Source organism: Gossypium raimondii, chromosome 13, assembly GCF_025698545.1.
Source record: "Gossypium raimondii isolate GPD5lz chromosome 13, ASM2569854v1, whole genome shotgun sequence".
NCBI lineage: Eukaryota > Viridiplantae > Streptophyta > Magnoliopsida > Malvales > Malvaceae > Gossypium > Gossypium raimondii.
In genome coordinates this window covers 12,684,327-12,708,425 of record NC_068577.1, presented here as the reverse complement: position 1 = coordinate 12,708,425, position 24,099 = coordinate 12,684,327, and the positions used below count along the sequence as shown (strand labels likewise).

At 32.2% G+C, this 24,099-nt stretch overlaps 2 protein-coding genes across 3 annotated transcripts; both read left to right on the top strand.

The window, feature by feature from the left end:
• The first annotated feature begins 653 nt into the window (after window positions 1–653).
• Window positions 654–4,886, top strand: LOC105782617 (probable apyrase 6). Its single transcript, XM_012607470.2, has 8 exons — window positions 654–1,531; window positions 1,849–1,961; window positions 2,353–2,460; window positions 2,836–2,890; window positions 3,282–3,467; window positions 3,552–3,649; window positions 3,833–4,029; window positions 4,157–4,886. Exons 1-8 carry the CDS (start codon window positions 925–927, stop codon window positions 4,428–4,430), a joined length of 1,638 nt encoding a protein of 545 aa, XP_012462924.1. The 5' UTR covers window positions 654–924; the 3' UTR covers window positions 4,431–4,886.
• Window positions 4,887–5,548: 662 nt separating this feature from the next.
• Window positions 5,549–9,320, top strand: LOC105782618 (uncharacterized). Of its 2 annotated transcripts, none has more exons than XM_052627203.1 (9): window positions 5,549–5,699; window positions 5,952–6,193; window positions 6,375–6,446; window positions 7,158–7,222; window positions 7,401–7,557; window positions 8,225–8,305; window positions 8,413–8,502; window positions 8,610–8,816; window positions 8,965–9,320. In XM_052627203.1, the coding sequence occupies exons 2-8, from the start codon at window positions 5,957–5,959 to the stop codon at window positions 8,727–8,729; spliced, it is 822 nt and encodes a 273-aa protein (XP_052483163.1). In that variant the 5' UTR covers window positions 5,549–5,699; window positions 5,952–5,956; the 3' UTR covers window positions 8,730–8,816; window positions 8,965–9,320. The 2 variants fall into 2 exon arrangements, with proteins under 2 accessions (XP_052483163.1, XP_052483164.1); XM_052627204.1 differs by lacking the exon at window positions 5,549–5,699 and adding an exon at window positions 5,718–5,840.
• The last annotated feature ends 14,779 nt before the right edge of the window (window positions 9,321–24,099 follow it).

Sequence of the window (24,099 nt, the reverse complement as noted above, 5' to 3'; positions counted from 1 at the left end):
ATAACAATTAAAGTACAAATATAAATATATGATTGAAGAATTACTAGTATCAAATTATTACAACATAGATTGTCCGAAAAATGATAAAGTAGAATCAAACCATTACAGCATGACTGGACTAAACTAAAACCAACAAATAGGACTAAAACTCGCACATGATATCTACATATAGTGAGACTTCGAGACCTGCGCATATAATTACGAATGGTGAGATTTGAACTTGAGTACTCAAGATCTAAGGTCATTGCCTTTGTCATATAATGATGTTATTATGCAAATAACTTTTAACATATTTTATTATTGAAAATTTTTAATCATTTATTTGTGTTATTGTTTGGGTGAATAATCATTCTTTTGAAATTTATTTTCAAATGTAAAATTTGTTTTTTTTTTATTAATCTTAGTTTAGGAATATATTTATCAATATGGGCTTGTTTAACTTATTCTAATTACAATAATTATGTTTTTAAGAGTTAGTGGAATTTATAAAAATAATTTAATACAATTGACTAATAGAAAAAAAGGCCCAATGTTGTGGAATTTGGAGCTAAAATATTAAAATAAGACTGGGTTTAGCCCATTCTTGGGACCGAGCCGAACCGAAGATGCTTCCCTGCGCCTTGTAACGCGTAAAAGATGTCGAAAGTTGGAGCACAATCTCATAAACAAAAACCAAAAAACCCCCAAAATTATTTTCAGATTGGAGAGAGAGAGGGCTCAAACCTGCTCTCTCCCTCCTCGGTTTATTCTAAATTCGAAAGCAAAAGAATAAATAAACCCTAAGTTTTTCTTCCTTCTTTTTCCATTATATCCCTTTCTTTTTCTTCCATTTCGTTTAAAATTTCATTTTTTTCATAAAAAGGAACAAATTCTGTGCAGTGTTGACAATCGTATGCCCCTTCCCCAACAAAGTTCGATCTTTTGATGCGACGATCGCATGCTCGAAATCGGGTTGAATCCAAATCCAAATCGACTACCAACCCACAAAAGATGGACCCAATTAAGCTCCAAATCCGATCCAATTCCCGATCTACCGCTCTCTTTTCGCGAAACTCTCGTCAAACCAAGCCGATCCCTTCTTTCATCGCGGTTTCAATCGCCATATCTCTCGCCTTGTTTGCTTTTATTTACATAGTCTTTTTCTCCTCCAAAGGTTCAGTCAAGTACGGGATCATAATCGATGGGGGAAGCACGGGGACGAGGATTCACGTGATTAGGTACAGAGTTGACGGAGGGAAAAACCCGGTTTTCGATTTTAAAGAAGGGTTGGATAGCTTGAGGGTTAATCCGGGATTGTCGGCGTACGCTGAGGATCTGGCAGGACCAGGGTATTCGTTGAAAGAGCTTTTGGAGTTTGCTAGAAGGAAAGTTCCCAAGAAACAGTGGGGAGAGACGGAGATTAGGTTAATGGCAACGGCGGGGATGAGATTGTTGGATGATGAGGTGCAGGAGAGGATTTTGGAGCAGTGCAGGAAGGTGCTTAGGGTGTCTGGTTTCAAGTTCCGCGATGACTGGGCTTCCGTTATTACAGGTAATACAATGTGCATGGTTTTGAGTGAGTTTATTAGGGTGATAGTGTATGACTTTATGTTGATTCTAAGGTAGGACAATGCTTGTCTGTACTCTGTCTTGGTCCTCTTTGGCTGAAGTCATATATCAGAGGTAGAATCATAAAAATTGGTGAATTTTTATGCTTCTTTATGGCGGCTATATTTGTATGTTATTTGTTATGTTTTCAGGGCTTCAAGAGAAATCAGCTCTTGTAGTTTCAGTCTTATGTTTGTATTATAGTTTCTGATCGCTGATCGACATTTTGAGACTAAGTTTTGGATTCTATGATTGTCTTAGGCTCTGATGAGGGGGTGTATGCGTGGGTTGTTGCAAACTATGTACTTGGTACTCTTGGAGGTAATCCTCTGCATACAACTGGAATCATTGAACTTGGTGGCGCTTCTGCTCAGGTTCGTTTTTGACCTTTAGTCTACCTTGCTTCTAGATTCCTTAATTTGGAATCTTTTCTTTAGTGTTGGGATATAATTAAACCAGAATTTGCAAGTCGTCTGAGCCTCCAGTTAGTGACATTTCCTTGAACCTATTTCTTATGTCTACTTTTTATTTCTTTATTTTTTATACATTACAATTTTGATTGAAGCGAATGGGTTGCACAGGGCTTGAACCCTAATCTTAGTGCCAACTTACAACAACCCTTGCCACATTGTTAGTAGAGGAACAAGAAGGCTAAATGAAGCAAAAAAAAAAAAAAAAAAATTCAATTAATTGCAAATGCATTTAATGGTATATATGTCCTTTTCTTAAGATCACCATTAAATTGCTGCTAGACTTATATTTCAGGTAACCTTTTTCTCAAATGAGCCTATGCCTTCTGAATTCTCACGCTCCATCAAGTTTGGAAATATCACTTACAGTCTCTATAGCCACAGCTTTCTTCATTTTGGGCAGGTAACCTTAGCATGCATTAGCTTCTTTTATTTATTTATTTCTTGCTTTTATGGCTGCTATGCAAGTATCTTCTAAATGTAGGCATCTTATTCATGAAATACAGTTTAGTTTTTTTGTCAATTTTTGGTCTTAGTGAGATGCTTTTATTACTTTTTTTTTTCTGAAATAGATAATTACTGATTGACTGTCCTTCTGCTAAGTGTTTTTCTTCATCCCATTAAATAATGATAATAATTGCAGATCTAACTTCTGATTGATATTGCTATTATTTCAATGTGGTTTTGCTTTTGGTTTTGCAGTATTTCATTACAGATCATGTCAAGAAATCCAAAATTGATCTTGGAGTTCTTAACCTTTTTTTCTCTCTTTTTTCAGAATGTTGCACATGAATCATTGAGGGCCTCACTTGTTAAAGGAGATTTCAGTCCAGGTATGTTTCAATGCATTTCCTTTCTGCCAAAATTTGCGGGTTCAAAGGTGCTTGAAGAAGTCTGAAAGTTTTTAATTGTGCTTTGAACTCAAAGCAGGAACTTTAGAGTTGTACTTTAATAATCTCTTGAATGTTGCAATGTTAAATCTTGTGGAAGAGACCTAAATTTGACTATGAACACTGTATATTATGGTTTCGAGTATTTAGGCCATGTTGGAATGTTTGATTGTAAAAGTTGTTTTCTGGTCACCATGACTATTCATAATTGAACATAATAAAGAATCTTTGGTTATTTCAGAGGATCTTTGCTACTTTTGATAGAAATGTTGTGTAGTTACTAGTTAGTTAAGCTATTATGAATGTATGGCTCATTATTTATTCCTTAATGCAGCTGCCGACTCTCTCCATAAGGAAATGTATATAGACCCTTGTACGCCTAAAGGATACTTTCCCGAGTCATCAAATCTTTCACTAGGTTCTGTGGCTGAAAAAAGTAAATATATTTCTGAATTTAAAGCTAGGGGTAACTTCTCCGAGTGCAGATCTGCTGCACTAACGCTATTACAAAAAGGAAAAGGTTACAAAACTATCTCAGAACCACCACATTCATTGGGTTACCTTGTGCCACAGGATACTAATCTTTACATATTCTGACATGCAGAGAGATGTTCCTATGATCATTGTTACTTGGGGTCAGTTTTCATGCCCAAGCTTCGAGGGAAATTTTTGGCTACAGAAAATTTCTTCTATACCTCAAAGGTATAGTTATATTCAGTCCTCTTGCAGGCTTGTGCTTGCTTGATTCCCTTCCCCTCCAAGAAAAAGGACTCATGTGGATCATTTTAGCACACATCCTAAATCTATGTAATGTATGTTTGGATGTACATGGTTTCTGTACTATTAAATGCCTTGCATTTCTTTCTTTGTCTCCTGCTGGATCAGTTCTTTAGGTTGCGCCAAAGGGCCTTTCTTTCCAATCTAATTATGGCGGGAAAGCATTTCTGTGAAGAGGATTGGTCAAATTTGAAGAAGAAACACCAATCACTCAATGAGGAAGATCTATTGCGCTATTGTTTTTCTTCAGCATATATTGTGGCCTTGCTTCACGATAGCCTTGAAATTGCTTTGGATGATGAAAGGTATGTTTCCTGCTTTACTAGTTTAGTATCTTTGAAAGAAAACAGACCATGTTAATTCAATGATGTTTCGGGGGCAGTTGGAAAATAGTTTTATTTGGTCACTGAACTGAAATTCAATCTTAAACAGGATCAGCTTTGCCAATCAGGTCAACGATATACCATTAGATTGGGCCTTGGGAGCTTTCATATTGCAAAGCACATCCATCTCAGATGTGCAACAAACTGACTGGATAACTATTATTATGAGCAGTGATTCATCCACACTAATTTCAATCACCGCTATTTCTGCAATATTGATGTTTGCAGCCTGGTCTATATCAAAATGGAGGAAACCCCAATTGAAGACGGTGTATGATCTAGAGAAAGGACGATATATAGTCACTCGTATAGGTAGAAGTTGATCTATCATTGTCCAGAGGAGATTTGAACACGTCATTATGATGTTGCAGCCAAGGAGGAGAGTGCATGTCTCTAGGGTATTTACCTTTTTTAATGCTTCCTTGGTTTCTGCACCCCCTTAAGGGCATCTCATTCATGGCAGTGGGAAATGTAAGATTGTATATCAATGGAGTTCCAACATGACTTATTGTAAACATTTTCATGGGCGGGGAACTAGGACAAAAAAGATATTAAATTCCCACTTTGTACTTATGGGGAACCAAAATCCTTAGTTTGTAATACCACTTCCCTATACTCTGGGAATACGTAAGGCCTAGGAGTGTGATGGATGTGTTGCAGGGGGGGTGGGGGGAAGACTTTCCTTCTATGTTATCCTGATTTATTGAGCGACAAAATACGGTCCTGTGGGAATGTTTAATTATTTTTTATTTTTATATATTTGAAGGAATTTCTTTTAAGCTGCTAAATATTATTACAGCAATGAGGTCAATGCGAATAAGAAGACAATGGCTTGTGATTATATCCTGACTTCACATCATAATCATCTTCGAACATGAATATTTTTAAAATAAAAATAATGTACATGCAAAAGTCAAACTAATAAAGTTAAACCCGAGACAAAATAATATGAACATAAAATGCCTACAGGAGTTTTATCAGAATTTACGTAAAACAAACAAATAAAATGCGTACAGGAATGTACCAAAAATGATGAAGAGAATATGATACTTGTGAATCAAATTAAACTGAAAAAGATAGATTTTTCTAGGAGACTAAGAGTGAGTTTGGATGGGCGGTGTGTTTACCTATTATTAGTGTAAAAATAGCGGTGGCGGTGAGATTAGATACTGTAGTGTGAGACAAAAAGTAAGCTAAAAGTACCGTACTGCATCCAATCGTCCATCTAAACCTACTCTAAAACTGCAAATATGATTGGAGCGGTTAGCATATGTCCCACTCTCCACAATCCCTACTACTCTTTCATCTATTACTTTTACTCTTTTTATTTAATAAATGATAACAGTTTCATTGCATTACATAATTTTTTTTAATTAGTGAGTCATTTTTTTAATTTTAAAATCACACACAACTCAATTTCTTTGATGCCATTTCAATTATTAAATCCAAAAAAGTAAATTGATTAAATATTTTCCAAACTTTCAAAGGAAAAATAGTCCTACAAAATCTCCTATAATCTCAGAAAATTCAAGTAAAAACGCGTAATTTTCTGTCCTTGGCAAGCACAAGTTGTCCCTTTTTTTTAGCTAAAGGTAAATCTTTTTTTAATATTTGCTTCTATTTTTGTTCCTCTCTTATCATATTCCTTCATTTTTCTTTTCTGTTTTAATTTTCTCCTTCTCTCATTTGTTCGGAAACCTCCGACCCGCCGCTCTCACTCAGTGCGATCCCGGGTCTCTTTTTTTTTTTTAATTTTTTTTTCGATATCGTGTTGATGATTTATCTTTTTGGTTGAATCGTTGAATAAATAGAAAGAAATTGAAGAAAAATTGTTAAATTTGTAGAAATTATGAGTGATCACCTGGTGTTATATGTGGATCGTCTTGTGAGGCCGGTGCCGGCGCGTCCACTTGAATCGGGGGCTGGTCCCTCGACGGAGGAAAAGGAGAAAGTGAAGGATAAGGAGGTTTTCCAAGGAAGCAATGAGGAGGACCCGCTTATTCAGGTGGCGGAGTGCCGCATCTGTCAGGAGGAAGATTCCATTAAGAATCTAGAGACTCCGTGTGCCTGCAATGGCAGCCTCAAGGTAATTCATTTCTTTACCTTTTTTTGTGGTTAATTTGATAAAGTTTTTTTTCTATTTAGAAATAACCTTATAAGGTTATGCTAATTTTCGCAATTAGCATTGCTTGCTTTGGTAATTTTTATGCGATATGAAATGATTTCTATGATAGCCATTGTTGAATTTTATATGTCCGGGATTGCAGTATGCGCATAGGAAGTGCGTGCAGCATTGGTGCAACGAGAAAGGAGATATAATCTGCGAGATATGTCATCAGGTTTCTACTGCCATTAATCCTTCAAAGTTGTTATTTTTCTGAGAAATATGCATAGCCTACTGGCAAATTGATGTCCTTGTATGTTGTTACAAGATTTTGAACTAGTATCTAGCGGTTTTACCATTTTAGGCCTTTTGTGAGTGTAAAGAATTGAAAGTTCACGGATTTCGAATCAGTAGTTGCTAATGATTCTTGAAGAGGGTGAATAATTTGCTTTTATGATGTGCTTGGTAGAGTGAAATAGTGAAAGTATGGAAAGAGAATGAATTTTGGAGATTGTTTTGTAGGAAAGATAGTTATTTTCCTCCTAATGTATAAAAACAAATCATTCCAAATTTGAGTGATAATAGGAGAGAAAACGAAAGAGGTGCGTGCGTGCATATGAGATTATGAATCTATTGTTTTAAATATTTTTATCTTTAACTTTAAAATGGTATAATAGACTAACATAATTTTTATTTTCTTTATCTTGTTATTCAACTCTACCAAAAAAAAAGGAGGGAAGAAAATTACTTGTTGTTTCCATTTTTCTGTCTTTTCTTACCAAGTGTACCGTTGAAGGAACATTTATGTTTTCTTTCACTTCTCTTCCATGGATTGGATTGTTGTTCAAGCCGCTAGCTGAATTAGTAGTTCATCTTTAGTGACTATTGATATTTAGTTGTTGTGGCTCCTTGTTGAAATATTCTATCCTTTTAATTTGCTGTGCAGTCTTATCAACCTGATTATACTGCTCCACCTCGCACCCAGACGGACGAAACAGCTATCGATATTGGGTAAGTTTGATGTTCTCACATTTGGTGGCTGCTTTTCTTTTTGGTGAAATTGAGTGTATGCTATTCAATTTACAAAATATGATGTCTGTTAGAAGCTTTAACCTAAATTTGCTAGATAGCATACTGAATGATCTGTTTGGAAGATTCCATTGTAATGATTTACATATCTGTTTTGTAGTGGAGGCTGGACAATCTCTGGCACCCCTCTGGATTTGCGTGATTCTCGCCTTTTAGCCATTGCAGAGGCAGAACGCCAATTTTTGGAAACTGGGTATGACGAATATGCTGCATCAAATGCCACTGGAGCTGCATTTTGCCGTTCAGCTGCTGTAATTGTAAGCATTTAGATATGAATCAATCATCTAGACATATTAAATTTCATTCACACCATGTTTAGCATGTTCTCCTAAACACCTCATTTAATTAGGTTTGATATTTACTCCCTAAAATTGGACCACCATTGATTCTATTTATAAATGTATATTAGCCATGTGCCAAGGAAACATTTTGATAAATTAATTTGGAGAAAAGAGCTTCACTAAGGTGTATGAGCTTTTAACCGGAAGATCTTTATGTTCTTAATAGTTTTGCTCTCATTTTTCCCCATTTGGACATGAGGAAAACCTGGTTTTACAGTTTCATATGAGTTTTTGGTTTTAGCTCCCAATTTCCCTCCTCTCATCATCGAAAATTTGAGCCATAACAGTAGTGGTGCTATTCCACTTAGGCCACAATGTCATTGGCCATCTCAGTTGATTTTTAATGTCAGCAACTTTCCTTTTCATCCCTTTTTGGGGGATCAGCTCCCACCTTTGATGTCTAACAGAAAACCACCTAGTAGGTTCTACCTCGGTCATAAGCACTTGAGTTGAAAATTTCATTTGAATAACTTCCTTTTGGTTCTTTTGGCCTTTTTAATTTTAAAAAAAATTCATTTCTTACATGACCTATGTAATTAAGAGTTAATTTTTAAGATGGTTGGTTTTTCCCCCATTTTTCCAGTTAATGGCACTTCTGCTATTGCGGCATGCAGTGACTGTTCCAGATGCCGATTCAGATGATGATGTCTCTTCTTTCTTCTCTGTAAGTTGTGACTTAAAGTTGCTTTCTTGAATTTAACCTATGCACTCCTCAAGCATTACTGTTACCATGCCATTGAGCTATTTGTCTTAAACCGTCATTCCTTGCAGTTTTTCTTGCTTCGAGCTGCTGGGTTTCTCTTGCCATGCTACATCATGGCTTGGGCCATCAGTATATTACAGCAACGAAGGCAAAGACAGGTTATTTTCTTTTTTATCACTATATTCTTTTTCTTCACACCTTGAAACCACACATCATAGACATGGTTTCGTATTTGAGTCGATATTAAAACCCGTATCTGTATCAGGAAGCAGCAGCGTTGGCTGCCACCCAAGTTGCTTTTGTACTACAATCTGGGCAAAGTAGGGGTATGCATTTCGCAATAGCATCAGGACCTGCAGTGACACTCCACCCGGAAAATGTTTAAACTTATATGAAGTCCTGCACTGACATTACTTTACGTTACATTGGTAGTTTACGAGCAAATGAGGACAGTTCCCCTTTAAATAAACTTGTAAAAGCCTCTCTCTTTTTTTTTTTTTTCTGTTATCCCCAAATAGATTGTTGAGAATGATTTGGAGCTTTACTAATTCTGTTTTAATTGTTATGAATTTGGGTTCATATTTCATCGTCTTCTAAAACATTGTTGTGTATTCCCGCAGTGCTTCAGCTTGAGCCATCGATGGGCCTTGTGCAGAGGTGCCCGAAACCTGTTCGGAGAAATTGAAATCCGATCTGGTTTCATCCGTGGGTGTGGTGATGTGCACAGATGGGTTAACTACACCGAACATTTTTAGTCTGTGGGTCAAATTTTATGATGATTTTTAAATTTCAAAACGTTTTAATCACGACATTTACTCAGAAAAAAAAAGTTGAATGCCAATGAATTCTAGTTCATAAGCGCTCGAGTTCTTATAGCACTTATCAGTGAGGCCCCATTGCTAATACAATTAGATTTCCTCTTCATAGGCTTGGGATTGGTTTAGGATTACGAGATCCTTTTCTCTTTCAAACTTAGGGTGGATTTGGATGGGCGGTGCGTTTAGCTGCGGTTAGTGTAAAAACAGCGGTGGCGGTGAGATTAGATACTGTAGCGATACTGTAGCGTGAGACAAAAAGTAAATTAAACGCACCGTATTGTACCCAATCGCCCATCCAAACCTACTTTTAGAAGAAAAAGAAAGAATCACTCAAATTGGATGACAACCGCAATATAAACTATTAAATATTCTTTTTCCCATTCTAGATTAGCCTAATTCTATATAAAATACTTTGTTGTCATTCTTATTATAGTACAAATGCCAGTTTAAAAATGACTATATCAAGTTACAAATACATATGTATTTATTGCATAAATAATTTAATTATTATAGATTAAAAACAGTTTTAATAGAATTAAAGAGTGCTTTTTTGTATTGTTTTTATTCAAGCTTTTCATGTAATAAATATGCATGTTTACATTTTGGTATAATGTGTTTTGGATATTTTTCATGTCAAATTTGAATAGGTATTTAACGTCTGAACTAATTGCTAAGATAATAGAATAAATTGATTGATATAATATATTGATACTTTAAAGATAATGTTTTGAAGTTTGAAACTAATTTAAAATTTATGTCATAATTTAAGGACCATCGATGGAATATAAAAGAACAAAATTGTATGTTAGAAAATTTGGGACAGTTTATCAAAAGGATTAATTAGAGGAAAGTTGATAAGGAATATTGCAAAGAAAATTCCAATATATCAAAGATAATGCCATAGTCTTATCCTCTGTAATGAAGGGCTTTTCTTCTTATCCTTTGCCCTTTTTTTTTCCTTTTAATTTTGAAAATATCTTATCTTATTAGAGTAATATTTTATATGAGCACATAAATGCAATTAGGTGGATGTTGTTGATCCACCCATAACTCCAAAAATAAATTAAAAATAAAGGACATTGTAAACTGTGATGATAAATATAATACAAAAACTGGGAATAGGGCCATCTTTGTGGGGTCCCAATGACTTAACATGTGTGGCTGTGGACCATGGAATCTGGTTCTTTAGGTTAAAGAAAAGAGTGGTAATGATTGATACAACACAAAGGTATTACTGCAGGGAAATTAAAGGCAGAAAATTAAGGACAGTTTTCCTAGTCCTACCTCTTGTCCCTAGCATTGAATTTGGGCACATTTGAGTTCTTAAAACCAACCCCATTACCCTCAGCTGCTCAGTTGGGATGGACATTTTAACAAATCCTCCATTATTGGGACATTAACCTCTTGTTGGTTGTTCTCATACCTGTTTCAGGGCTGTGACAATCAATTTACAGTTTTTTCTAATTAATGATAATCAAAATCAATCATTATAAATTTAATATTTATTAACTCAATTCTAATAAATAAATTAAACGAAATAAATCTTAAAAGAATCTACGATAATTTATATTAAACATAAGACTTTTAAACTTGATTACTCAATATTTTAAAATTAAAACCTCGACCTTTGGCAACACCTTAACTCTCATTTTTGAAAGAATTTCAAGTTTCTTTATTCCTAATTATCTAAACATGCATTATATTGTATGTCAACTGTTAGAATTGAGTAACCTAAATCCTTATTTAAATAAAATATAGTGGTAAAATAAAATAAAAGTAAAATTCATATAGAACTGCACTTATTTTATTTGATTTTTATTTTATTTTACCACTATATGGATTTTACTTTTATTTTATTTGATATTAATTAGAATAAGGTGTTTCAATCTTACTACGCTCCTATTAGAATATAGTTTTACAAGCCTATAAATAGACATAGTCTACTCCTCTTGTAATTATTCGAATTCGACATAGTGAATTTTCTTTTCCCTCTACTCGTGATTTTTTTTCCTGAAAGGGTTTCCATGTAAAAATCTGTGTACTCTTTATTTTTATTTCTCTTTCTTTGCGATATATTGTCATTACTGACATTTTATTTTTTACATCAACTAATTGGTTTAATTTCTTAGAAGGTCCTTGTACTATAGGTTTAAGAGAGAATCAATCCTTGTGAGCAATTAGCCTCTCGTGTTGGTTGTTCTGATAAACACCAGTTGCTTAGTTGTTGTGTTAAAATAGAAAAAAATGACGTCTACTTCCAAAATTAAATGTACATGATGAATTGATTTACTTTCCAACCCATAATACAAGGACGACCGACCTAAACTACTCACATTTTCAACTCAAATTTAAGCACCCAAAACACAGATGCGCGTGCTGCTTTGATGCATATCACATGATTGTGATTAAGACATTGTTTTTATAGCTTAATTGTAGTGTCTTTGAACATGGATTCATTATTTAGAACTGCCCGTCTTGTCATTTTTCGTGCCTTAAAAGTGATTGAGACTCCTCCTCCTCAAAGCTTAGGGGAAAGCAATTATCTCCATTCCTTTCCACAAACAGAGATTTGATTTTGATGCCTCTCTCTAATCAATTATACCTTACATTTGTTTCTTGGATTCTAACTTAAAAGCATGATTTGCAAATAAATCAATATTTATTAGTTGGAATGGTATAGGGTTTGATATTTTTAAACAATGTTTCAATATAAAAAAAATTAATATTGAAACTCTAATTTCACTTAATTCGACTTTAAATTTAATTAAAATTAAATATAAGGAAACAAAATCATAAAAGACAAAATAGCATACCCACCATACCAAAACATCCTCTTCTCAATTTATTAGCCTACCGACGTTTTAACTTAGTTGTCCAAAGCTATATGATAGTATAGTCTAGGTTCATGAACTCTATTTTAAATGTGTTTAAACCCTTTTTTTCTTCAATAAAATTGGGTATTATATAAATATTTTTAAAATTGATTTAATTGGTTATTCATATAAAACTGTATTAATCTATATATTTATAAAATTCTAATCGACTTCATATTATGAGTTAACTAGGAAATAACAAATATCGGTTTTTTTTATAAATTAGTAAACATTATTATAAGGTTGTTTTTTTATCTATTAAGTTTATTTATAATATCTTTTAAAAACAGGTAACTACCTCTCGTATAATAATACTTTTCAAATAAAAATTATCCTTTTTTTATTACGATTCTCAAATAATTCTAATCTTTCATTTCCTAAATCAAAGGATATTAGACATTTAAGCCTATTCAAATTCATGACTTTCAAATAATTACGGTGCCAATTAAATTAGTCCTCAATTAACAAAAACTATCATTTATTTTAAAAGTACATATTGTTATGAATATCTTACTAAGTGGATGTCCATCATGATCAAGATAAAGTTTGAATGTACTTTAAATTCTAATAGTTATTAGAATTAGATCTCTACTTCTTTTATACTTCTTATGCCTATGAATAGAGACTCTGATGAAGCATTGTAATCACCCCTTTTTATCAATAAAGTACATCCGTTATTGCTTTCATATTTTCTTTCTTCTCTCAATCTCTCTTTATTTTATAACATGTTATCAACACGATTTTGCTCAAAGTGATAGTTCCTTTTATCAACGATAAAATTTATCCTTCATGATTTTCTATATCTTTGATGGCAAGATGCAAAGTTTTTACAGGAAGTTTCTTTTATTTAATGTTTCATATCTGATTATTATATTATACGTTATTATTGTTTTTGTTAGGGATTGACTCGATTAAGCAACGAACAAGTAAAAATAGCAGAAGAAATTGAGAAATTGAACACACAAATTTAACGTGTAAAAACCCCTCCAAAGAGGATAAAAAACTACGGGCAAAGATGATTTTATTATAATGGCCAAAGAACGAAAAGTAAAAAAGATGAAGATAAAAAATAAACTCCAAAAACCCAAAAACAAAGAACCCTCAAAACATAAACACAAAATTCTCTAAATGTGTTATGAGTTTTAATCTTTAATGGGTGTATTTTCTAAGGTTGTAAAAGAGCCTATTTATAGGCTAACTTCATAGGTCAAATAATAGTAAAATAATCTGGACTAATCAAAGTTTGATTGAAACAAATAAACAGAGTTTATCTGAAAGATTATTTTTTAAATTTGACTGAAATAGGAGTCATACTCAACAAATCTCCACCTTGACTCATATTTCCACAATGCCATCTTTGCCAAAGCTTGCCACGGGCCTATCTTGAACTATGTAGAGAATTAATTGAGTCGAATCTGTGTTTAGAAGCTGGAAGACTTCTAGCCTTCGACTTGTACACTGCTGAATTAAGATTAACCCGAGTCTAATTTTCACGAACACAGTGCCATAACTTTTCAAAACCTACATCCAAAAGAGAACCTCTCTTCAACGAAACAATCATACCTTTTTCCCCCTATGATCAAGTTGCCAACACTCCAAACGAGTTGAATTCGACTTCGTAGCGGACGAGGGACGCCTGATTTCACCGGTCACTGTAGAACCTTCTAGAATATAAAGACTGTCGATTCTTTTACCTTTTAACAAAACGAGAGCTCCACGAGATACTTTAATGTCGCTCGACTCGATGTTGATTCTGCATTCTTTCAAGTTTAAAATACTCAAGGAGATGAGATTCTTTCGTAAATCAAGTACATACCTTACATCTAAGAGTGTCCTAATCGTCTCATCGTGTATCCTAATTTTAACAGTACCAATATCAATTACCTTACTAGATGAATCGTTTCCCATGCGTACAACTCCACCTTCAACTGAACTGTATGTGGAGAACCATTCTCTATTGGGATACATGTGGAAAGAACATCTCGAATCTAGGATCCACTCGGACGTGAGCTTGGAGTTATCGCTCGTTGACACTAACAAGAAATCATCACCAGTTTCATCGGCCAAATTAGCACTAGTTACATCTTCCTCGTTACTCTCAGTAGCTCTTTTATTTGGCAGTTTATAACAATCTACTTTGACGTAACCTAACTTTTACAATAACGACACTTTTTGTCTTGTTTCTTTGATGCTACCAAAACGAAAGCTTGCGTATCTACCTTACTATCCAAACCAAAATCATTGTCGAGTTTGTCTCTACTCAAGAAATGACCCTTCACATCTTCGAACGAGAGTTTGTCTCTGCCATAAATCAAGGTCTCCCTGAAATAGCATAGTCTGATCTTCATCATCAATATGAACCTCAATGGTTTTTTAAATCATTTAAAAGAGTAATGAATTGAATAATGTGATCTCTAAGAAGCTCACTTTCGTTCATGCGAAACGTAAATAGACGTTGTTTCAACACTAAACGGTTAGCCAGAGACTTAGTCGCATAAAGAGTTTCTAACCTTTTCCACAATGCTGATGAGGTCTTCTCCATCAATACCTCTTGCAATACCGTATTCGCGAGGCACAATTAGATTGCAGACAATACATTTTCATCAAGCTCTTCCCATTCTGTTTGATTTAGATTCTGTTTGATTTAGATTCTTAGGCTTTTTTTCGATAACAACCTTTTTCAAGCCGGTTTGAACTAGAACTGCCATCATCCGAACTTGCCACAGATTGAAATTTGTCTCACCATCGAACTTCTCAATTTCAAACCTTGTTGCTGCCATCTCTGAACGGGATGATCTATAAAAATTGAACTAGCTCTGATACCACTTGTTGGGGATCAACCCGATTAAGTAACGAACAAGTAAAAATAGCAGAAGAAATTGAAAAATTGAACACATAAATTTAACGTGGAAAAACCCCTCTAAAGAGGATAAAAAACCACGGGCAAAGATAATTTTACTATAATGGCCAAATAACGAAGAGTACAAAATATGGAGATGAAAACTAAACCCCGAAAACCCAAAAATAAAGAACCCTCAAAACATAAACACAAAATTCTCTAGATGTGTTAAGAGTTCATAGGTCAAATAATAGAAAAATAATCTAGATAATCAGAGTTTGATTGAAACAAATAAACATAATTTAACTGAAAGATTATTTCTTAAATTTGACCTGAAATAGGAGTTATACTTAACAGTTTTGATTAACTTATTTTACTTTTTTCTTAAGGATAGTGAATGATTTCATACCGTTATCTATATGAAATCGAGAAGTAAGATTCACTTTCAAAGTTTGCTTTTTGATATTTGCTTAGGGTGATCTCTTTTCTCCATTACAAATGATGTTTATAATCACTACTTCTCATCCATTGTAACATAAGTCAATCTAATCAACTTCTTTTGAAATTTGATTTGATTTCTATTAAAAAGTTCAATTTATATAATTCACTATCCACATCTTTATGAATTTATATAACCCTTTACACATTTAGTTATTGAGATTTTTATGTGGAGATAAATATTTTTTCATTTTAATAGAATTGATTGGTTTAATTTTGATTTTGATTAAGATATATGATTATTGCGAATGTGAGTAAAAATACTTACTTGTCATGAACTTTGAGATATTCACTGTCTCGTGATAATTTCATATCATTGTAAAATTTGAGATGAAATTATGTCATAAGAGGTAGAGATTAGAAAATGTTTATGTTTAAACTTTTATAGTTGTAAAGTTATTTTAATTTGACATTATAATATTTTGCATTTTTTGTGGTATGATATATAAAATATATATTATCTAACCACAATGATTTATTAGTGACATGAATTTATTATTTATTACGTTTAATATATGTTTTATTTATGCCTATTCATTTTATTTTATATGAATAAATAAATTTTTATTTAAAATAAATTAAATATTCATTAAGGTTATACAATAAAATGATTATATGCTCTCAAGAGCTAATATTGCATTAAACTGTAAAAGCTCTTTAGGAGCTTATATTTTAGCTCCTTGTGATGCAAAATTTTATAAAATATAATATTTTTTATCAAGAAGATATATGTTGAATAAAACCTTCATGCGTTTTACATTAAAAGTATATATATAAATAACATGAGATACTCATGTATTTGTATTATATATATTCCCCAAAGGAATACATTATATTATATGATTGGAATATCTAATGTGCTCCTGCAGTAGCAATATTGTGAAAATGACTTTAACAGTATTTTCGAACGATCTCATACATTCTAGTGGCTAAGCAAAATAATAAGTTACTAATGAAAAACTATGAAATTCTTTCCACTAGTTTTGCTTCATTCCCTGAAGTAAATATAGAGATCATGATTGTTGTTGTAATTGAGGATGTGATTGGAGACTAATCTTGACAACATGAATAGATAGATTTTGATTTGAAATCCACGCATGTTTTGCGATGGTGATTATGAAATAAAGAATCAATGGAGGCATTTAGAAGTCTATCCTACTAGATTTATTACATTCCCTGAAGTGAATGCAAAGATAAAGAAAATAAAAGACATAATCATGGAACACTAAAAGTGGGAACATAGTAATAAATAAGAGAACAATGAGAGCTCTCAAGATAACTCTTCAAAGGGTAAAGATAACTTATGTTATCAATGTGATATGAAATATTATTGGCAATATATGTGGCATATGCCCAAATATTTTGTTTCTGTTAATATTCTTTGAGAAAAGATATGAAAATATAGTAATAAATTCTATCATTATAGATAGAAAATATTTATATTGTTTGGTACTAAAACAAACAAATATTATTCTAATATTTGATAGTTCAAAATTAGTCGAAAGCTCTAGAAGAGCTAATTTATTAATATCTTGTGATAGTTAATCCATTGGTTTTAAAAGATATTTATAATGGATCTTATATTGAGATTGTGAATGATGAATATATTATATTTCATATGAATCACTATTGCTATAAATATCTATTTTGAAAGGATGAAAAGAGAGGATGGGTTATTAATTTATATTTATTTTATAATCTTCGTGATCTTCTTTTGTCATCATCCCCATTAAGGGTTTAGAAGCAAAATATTTGACTGTGAAAGATCTATTTATGAGAAATAAAATATGATAATTCTATCTAAAGCTTGTTATGGTTGGATGCACTGAAGTTGCAAATATTTTTTAGATATTTGAAGATTTTGTCATATTCCTGAAATGAATATTGCATATAATTGTTTCAAATTATATTTATTTTGTTGACTTAGTGACATTATAATATTCACATTGATTTAAACATTTCCAGTAGTAAATGTCACAATAGCACTTATATGTGGATACAAAGTAAGATGATAGTAAAATTATTAATTTGTTACAATTTAGTACAATTGAAACACATGTTAAAGTAAACCGAAGTTTACTAATACAAATGCATTTACTACTTGATGTGACCAGTTAGACCATCCTAGATCATATATGATGTGAAAATTAATTAAGAATTCATAAGAACATTCATTAAAGAAGCAGGAGATTCTTTAATTTAAAAGAATTCTCATATGTTGTTTGTTCTCAATGAAGATTGATTCTTAGAAACTCACTAGCTAAAGTTGATATTTAATGTCTTGCATTTCTGAAACGAATATGGGCTCATTCATCCACCATGTGGATGGTTTTTATATTATATAATTTTGGTAGATGCATCTACAAAATAATCACATATGTGTTATCAATTTGCAACCTGTCGTTTGTAAGATTTCTTATTTAAATAATTAATTTCAGATCATGCAATTAAGTCAATTCATCTTGCTAATACTGATGAGTTTATATCTCAATCTTTTATTGATTGAGTTTGAAAAACTTTTTTAAAAATTTGCGCACAATAGTTTAGATAAATTATTGATTAAACACCTCTGATTAATGTCTAAACCATTATTTATGAGAACTAAACTTTCTATTTCAACATAAGACTATGTTAATTTACGTGTTGTACGCATCAAGCCAATAAGTTATAAATACTCCCCAGTACAATTGGTTTTTGATCAAGAGCTAAATATTTCTTATCTTTGAATTTTTGTATGTGCATATATGTTCCAATTGCTCCACCACAACGCACAAAGATGAGTGAATCCTCAAAGAAAGTTGAGAATATATGTTAATTACAAGTTTCTTTATATTATTAGATGTTTTGAATGTATTCGAGATTCAATTATGACATGATTTGTGATTACAATTTTGATTCGATAGTTTTCTTGATATTAGGGGGAGAGAAATAGTAACTTGTAATGAGCTAAGGGGAGAGTAATTCGAACTAGAAGTTCAATAAGGATAACCCATTACAAGTTAACTATTAGATGTATTTACAAACTTAATGAGAATAACCAAGTGTTATATACCATCTAATATTTTAATCTGAATCAAAGTTCTAGTAGGACAATTAGTTAGAATAAATAATACATTCATCGGTTCCAAAGATGAAAATTCTTCTAGATGGTCATATAGTATAGGCGGGTGCTCCAGAAGAAACCCAAGACATAACTAATAAGTAAAACTTCAAAAGCGATTCAGGTACCTGAAATTGAATTTTAAAATAATGAAAATAAGATATCTCGATAAGTTATGTCAATTCGAGAAAATATGGAACCGAATAATAAAAGTGATCGACAATGATTTTGCATGCAATATTATCATTGAAATAATGAAATAAAAGGAGGATCTTGAATAAATCTATTGAGAAATATAGATATGGAATAAATTGATCAAAATAGAAAGACGCAACTCAAGTACAATTAAATTCGTGGATTTTTTGAACCAATAGTCCAAATATCTAAAGGTATAAAACTAGTGATGGTGCAATTGAAGTAGTTTTGCAAAAGCAGAATAAAAATATGAAGTTTTTTGCTAAGTCTTGGCATTGATTATGAAAAGATATAATATAATATATTGATTTTCGGTAATGTCGGAAACAATGGTTCAACTCCACTAAATTCGGCAAGTAATCTCGTAGATTTTATTATTTAAAATTTATGAGTTAAATGTGATTTTAAAATATTTTTGAATTAGTAATTTGTGCTTTATAATGATTTATTAGGTCAAATAGTTTAGAAAATGAGGTATTGATGACTCAATTTTATAAACCAAGCCGTAAATATTTTTATAAATATTTACAGAGTATCATTAAGGTAATACTAAAATTTCGTTAGAAAATTTTAACATTTTGGTAGTCAATTAATTAAAAGGACTAGATTGAAAAAGGTGTAAAACTTTCTAATTAAAGAAAAGTGATTACATAGCCTAAATAGTAAATAAAGGAAGACTAAAAGGACAAATAGACCACATGAAGTGGCTGAGACGGCATAGACAAGAAAAAAAATATGCAAATGTGATGAAATAAGGGAAAAAATGTAAATTTTACCAAAATTAGATGAAATAAATGGGAAATTAGAGTTTCTAGAGAAATTCATCATCATTTTCAGCTCAAAAACATCCATTGAAGAGGGTTTAAGCTGGTCTTTCATATTTTAACTTCATGTAAGTTTAATTCTTGCTTTTTCCTTGAAATTTTTATGTTTTGGGACTTTTACAACTAGGTCCAACTTATTATTTCATTAGTTTTTTATTTCCATGAAATTTTTGGAAGTTACCATTGATGAATTCTTATGATTTTTTTATTAGATGATGAAATTGAGATATTGATGGATGTTTAAAGGTATTTTATTAAAGAATGTAGGATGAAATCATGAATTAGGGACCTGAATTGTGAAAATGTAAATATCATGGAAAATTATGATTTTTGTGAAAAATATGTTCTGTTATAGTTACATATAAAATTTGGCTAGGCTTGGAATAATGATTAAATTGCATGAATTTCATTTTCCAAACCTAGGGATGAAATCGTAATTAAGTAAAAGTATAGGAGCAAAATAGTTTTTCCTAAAATGTGAATTGAGATGAACTGAATATGAATTTTATTAAATTGAGTTAAATTTACTCGTATAGGTCCAGATAGATCAAATAAGGAACTGGGTAAAGGTAAAGGAAAATGATGGATTAATATACATCAATTCACGAACATTATTTGAGGTAAGTTTGTGTAACTAAATTTATATATTTACATGCTTAAATTGAATGTTGTGATTGTGAATTGTGTAATAGCCTTGTATATGGAATTTGAACACACATATCCAAAAATATCCGACAAATATTAAGTCATGTTAGAATGAATGAAATTCGATTGGATACAGGGTTCTGTTTCCCGAAATGGTAGTGGTTCTACATTTTTTACGGACATAGAGCGTCCTGATATAAGCCCTCTCAATTTTCCTATTATAGTGTTTTGCGAGTTTCCCGTTAAATGTTTTTCGAAGCATCTCGATTGGTGATCTGCATATGTTGTAGACACACCCACGCTTATATGAGCGTCCTATTTATAGGCTCCTTGTGAGCTTCCCGTTAAAGGCTCCTCGGAGCTTCTTGTAAGTACTTGCTTGAACTTCCCGATATATGGCTATTTGGTGCTACCCGTTAAGTGCTCTTCGGAGTTACCTGTTATAGGCTCTTCGTGAGCTTCCCGTTATTAAGCCCAGATAAGCTTCCTGTTACATGCTCACATGAGCATTTTGTTATATGGCTTGAGAGTGTGCTTTCTGTTTAAGTGCTCTAATGAGTACTCCCGAATATGAATTAACGAATTATTGATTGTACACTTTATGTATACTACCCTCGTATCCATCGAGATTTCAAATGATTTCACGAGTGAAATTCTGACATAAAGACAAGTGAAAATCAAAATGAAATCAATATATGAAAAATACATGAAATGCATGGAACTTGGTATTTGATGATCTCATCTTTATTATTAATATTTACATGAAATGAATAACTAATATATTTGTTGAGATTGTGTGCTTAGGCTATGGCCAAGTTATTTGGAATGTATGTGAATGTTTACTTAATGTACAAATAAATGGTAAGCTTATCTCCCGTTTTACGAACTTACTAAGCACTAAGTGCTTACTCTGTTTCATTTTCTCTGTTTTATAGTACTCGGCGGCTCGTAAAGGTTGGAAACTGGTTGGAGCTACATCATACTATCAATCGCTCTCCTTTTGGTATAAATATTAATTTGACTTTGGTATAATGACATGTATAGGCTATTTTGGTCATTGTTGGCATTTAAATATTGGTTGTAATTAGCCATTGAAATGATTTGAACTTGGTATATTTTGAAATGTATGTATATATATAAATATGGATTTAATGTGTTGGATATGTGAAATTGGTTAATTAGGTAAGATTACATACATGAATACTTGCGATGAATTGTCATGCATAAGACTTAGTTTTGGCTTGATTTAAAAGTCTAGAATTGGTTGGTGAACATGTTTAAGTGTTTATGTAGGTGAAAGGTGAAATTGGGTGAGGAATAAAGCTTGGAAATAGCCTTATTCTGTCCACACGAGCAGAGACACGGGCGTGTGTCTCAGCCGTGTGTGACACATGGCCTAGCACATGGGCGTGTATTCTGGCCATGTGTCCCCTGCATCTTAAAAATTCAAAAAGAATGCTCAGTATTTTTCACACGGCCTGGTACACGGGCGTGTGGCTTGACCATGTGACCCCTGCTCCTTAATGTATTGCAAGTTAGAGAGTTACACGGGCTGGGAACACGGCCGTGTGACCTACTTCATATACCATATGGCCTAGGACATGGGTGTGTCACTTAGTCGTGCGAGCCACATTGCCTGACCACACGGGCGTGTGACCCCTGCACATAGGAAAAATTTTGAAATTTCACGAAAAATTTTCTAAGTTCCCGATTGAGTCCCGACTTGTTTCTAATTTATAATTTGAGCCCGAGGGTTCACATAAGGGACATTATGACTGAATGTGACTAATTCCTTATATGAATACATTATGATATGAATTGTCTGATAAATGTTTTCTAATTTTCGGTAATGCTTCGTAACCCTGTTCTAGTGACAGATACGAGTTAGGGGTATTACATATAATATTTTTTTGTGGTGGATGTAATAATCTTTAGATATATTATTAAATTGATAATTCATAAAAGATTTAACTTGCGTCTAATATTTATTGTTACAACGTTTTATGAATCATTATATAGTAAAGTTTATATTAAAATCCTTGAAGGATTTAGGATGCTAGAAGCATATTGAAATTCTCGAGAAATTGTTCATTTATATGAATTGAAATAATTTGAACATATGTGGTAAATTTGACTTAGTGAATAGTAGTTGAAGGAGGATTATAAAATGATCCAAAATACCTATTTGTGTTTTATAAAAGAATCATGATTAAAGTTTTTATGGTTATTGTTGAATCTCTGAAGAAATCAAAATATATTTTCCAAAATTTCCCTCACTCATAACTTTTAAAATAATGGTAATATAATTGCTCAGCAAATACATTCAAATAATCATTTGAAAAACTAGTATTCAAGATTGAATACGTAAAATATGAGAAAATATGTGATGTTTTCATGAGGGGGAGTAAATACGCGTTGCACTCTTTTTCCCTTAATTGAGGTTTTGTCCCATTCGGTTTTCCTGGTAAGGTTTTTAATGAGGCAGCATATTATGTGTATTATAGATTGTGTACTTTTTTTCCTTCATTAGGTTTTTATTCCACAGGGTTTTTCCTAATAAGGTTTTAACGAGGCACATTATCTACCAATGGACATCCAAGGGGGAGTGTTATGAATATCTTATTAAGTGAATGTCCATCATGATCAATATAAAGTTTTAATGTACTTTAAATTCTACTAGTTATTAGAATTAGATCTCTACTTCTTTTATACTTCTTATGCCTATAAATAGAGACTCTGATGAAGCATTGTGATCATCCCTTTTTATCAATAAAGTACATCCTCTATTGCTTTCATATTTTCTTTGTTCTTTATTCTCTCCATATTTATTTATTTTATAACACGTATATTTTTTATGTAAGATTTTTATTACCCACATAGTGAGTGAGGTATAATGTTTAATTGAAAGAGTAAGTAAAAACTGGAAAAAAAAAGAAGGTTAAACCACATTTTAGGGTTGAACTTGACAACTCTTCTTACATTGGGGTTTGAACTTTTCTTTTGTTCAAGTTAGGTTCTAAAATTGACAAATATTTTCAAATTGGGACATGAATTTTTTTTTATCCAAGTTAGTCATTGAAAACCCTAAAGTTTAGGCCTCAATGTAGAAACAATTACCAAGTTCAAGGCTTAACTTGGTTAAAAAAAATTCAAGCCCCAATATGAGAAAAGTTGTCAAGTTCAAGTCCTAACGTGGGTACAATTGTCGAGTTCAAAGTTTAACTTGTAAAAAAAATCTAGACCATAATGTGAGAAAAATTGTATCCTAAATAATGATTTAACGAAAAAAACCTAAAAATTCTTCAAGGTGAAGCTAGGAGCATGTAGGGGTCTTGAACCTTAAAATAATAAAAATTTAGTTTAATATTTTTAGAATTTATAAAATTTAAAATTAAATTAAACAATAAATTTAAGAATAATTTAGTTGGCCACTATACAAACAAAATGAGAAATTAGGAGGTTGTAAGTGTTGATTGGCTCCCAATTTCATTTTGTTGGAAAAATGTAAATTTTTTTGGAAGCTTTGAGGCATATTCTCGATTAGTAAAGGTAGAAAGTTGAATTAAAAAATTATGGTTTTATATTCTACTCCATGAGACCTTTACAATGGTATATCATATGCTCAAAATGGTTAAATGATGAATGAGAAATTGATGCTCAAAGTAAGCTACTTGTGAATATTTGTTGATGAAAAGAAAAGCTTAGATCTCACATTGGTTAAATATCAAGTGTGAGATATGTATATATATAAGAACACGCTTAAAAGGATATTGAATGACTAAGTTTGAAATTTTGCCTCGCCCGCAGGGGGTTGAGGTGCACGCGCACGACGTGAGTAATGTGAAATGTTCGGATCAGTTGGGCTCAAAAAGGGCCTACAGATATTTTAAAGCCAAATATGAAATTTATTTTCTCAGCAGATATTACACAGAATCTATTTTAAAAGGACATATATTTTGATTT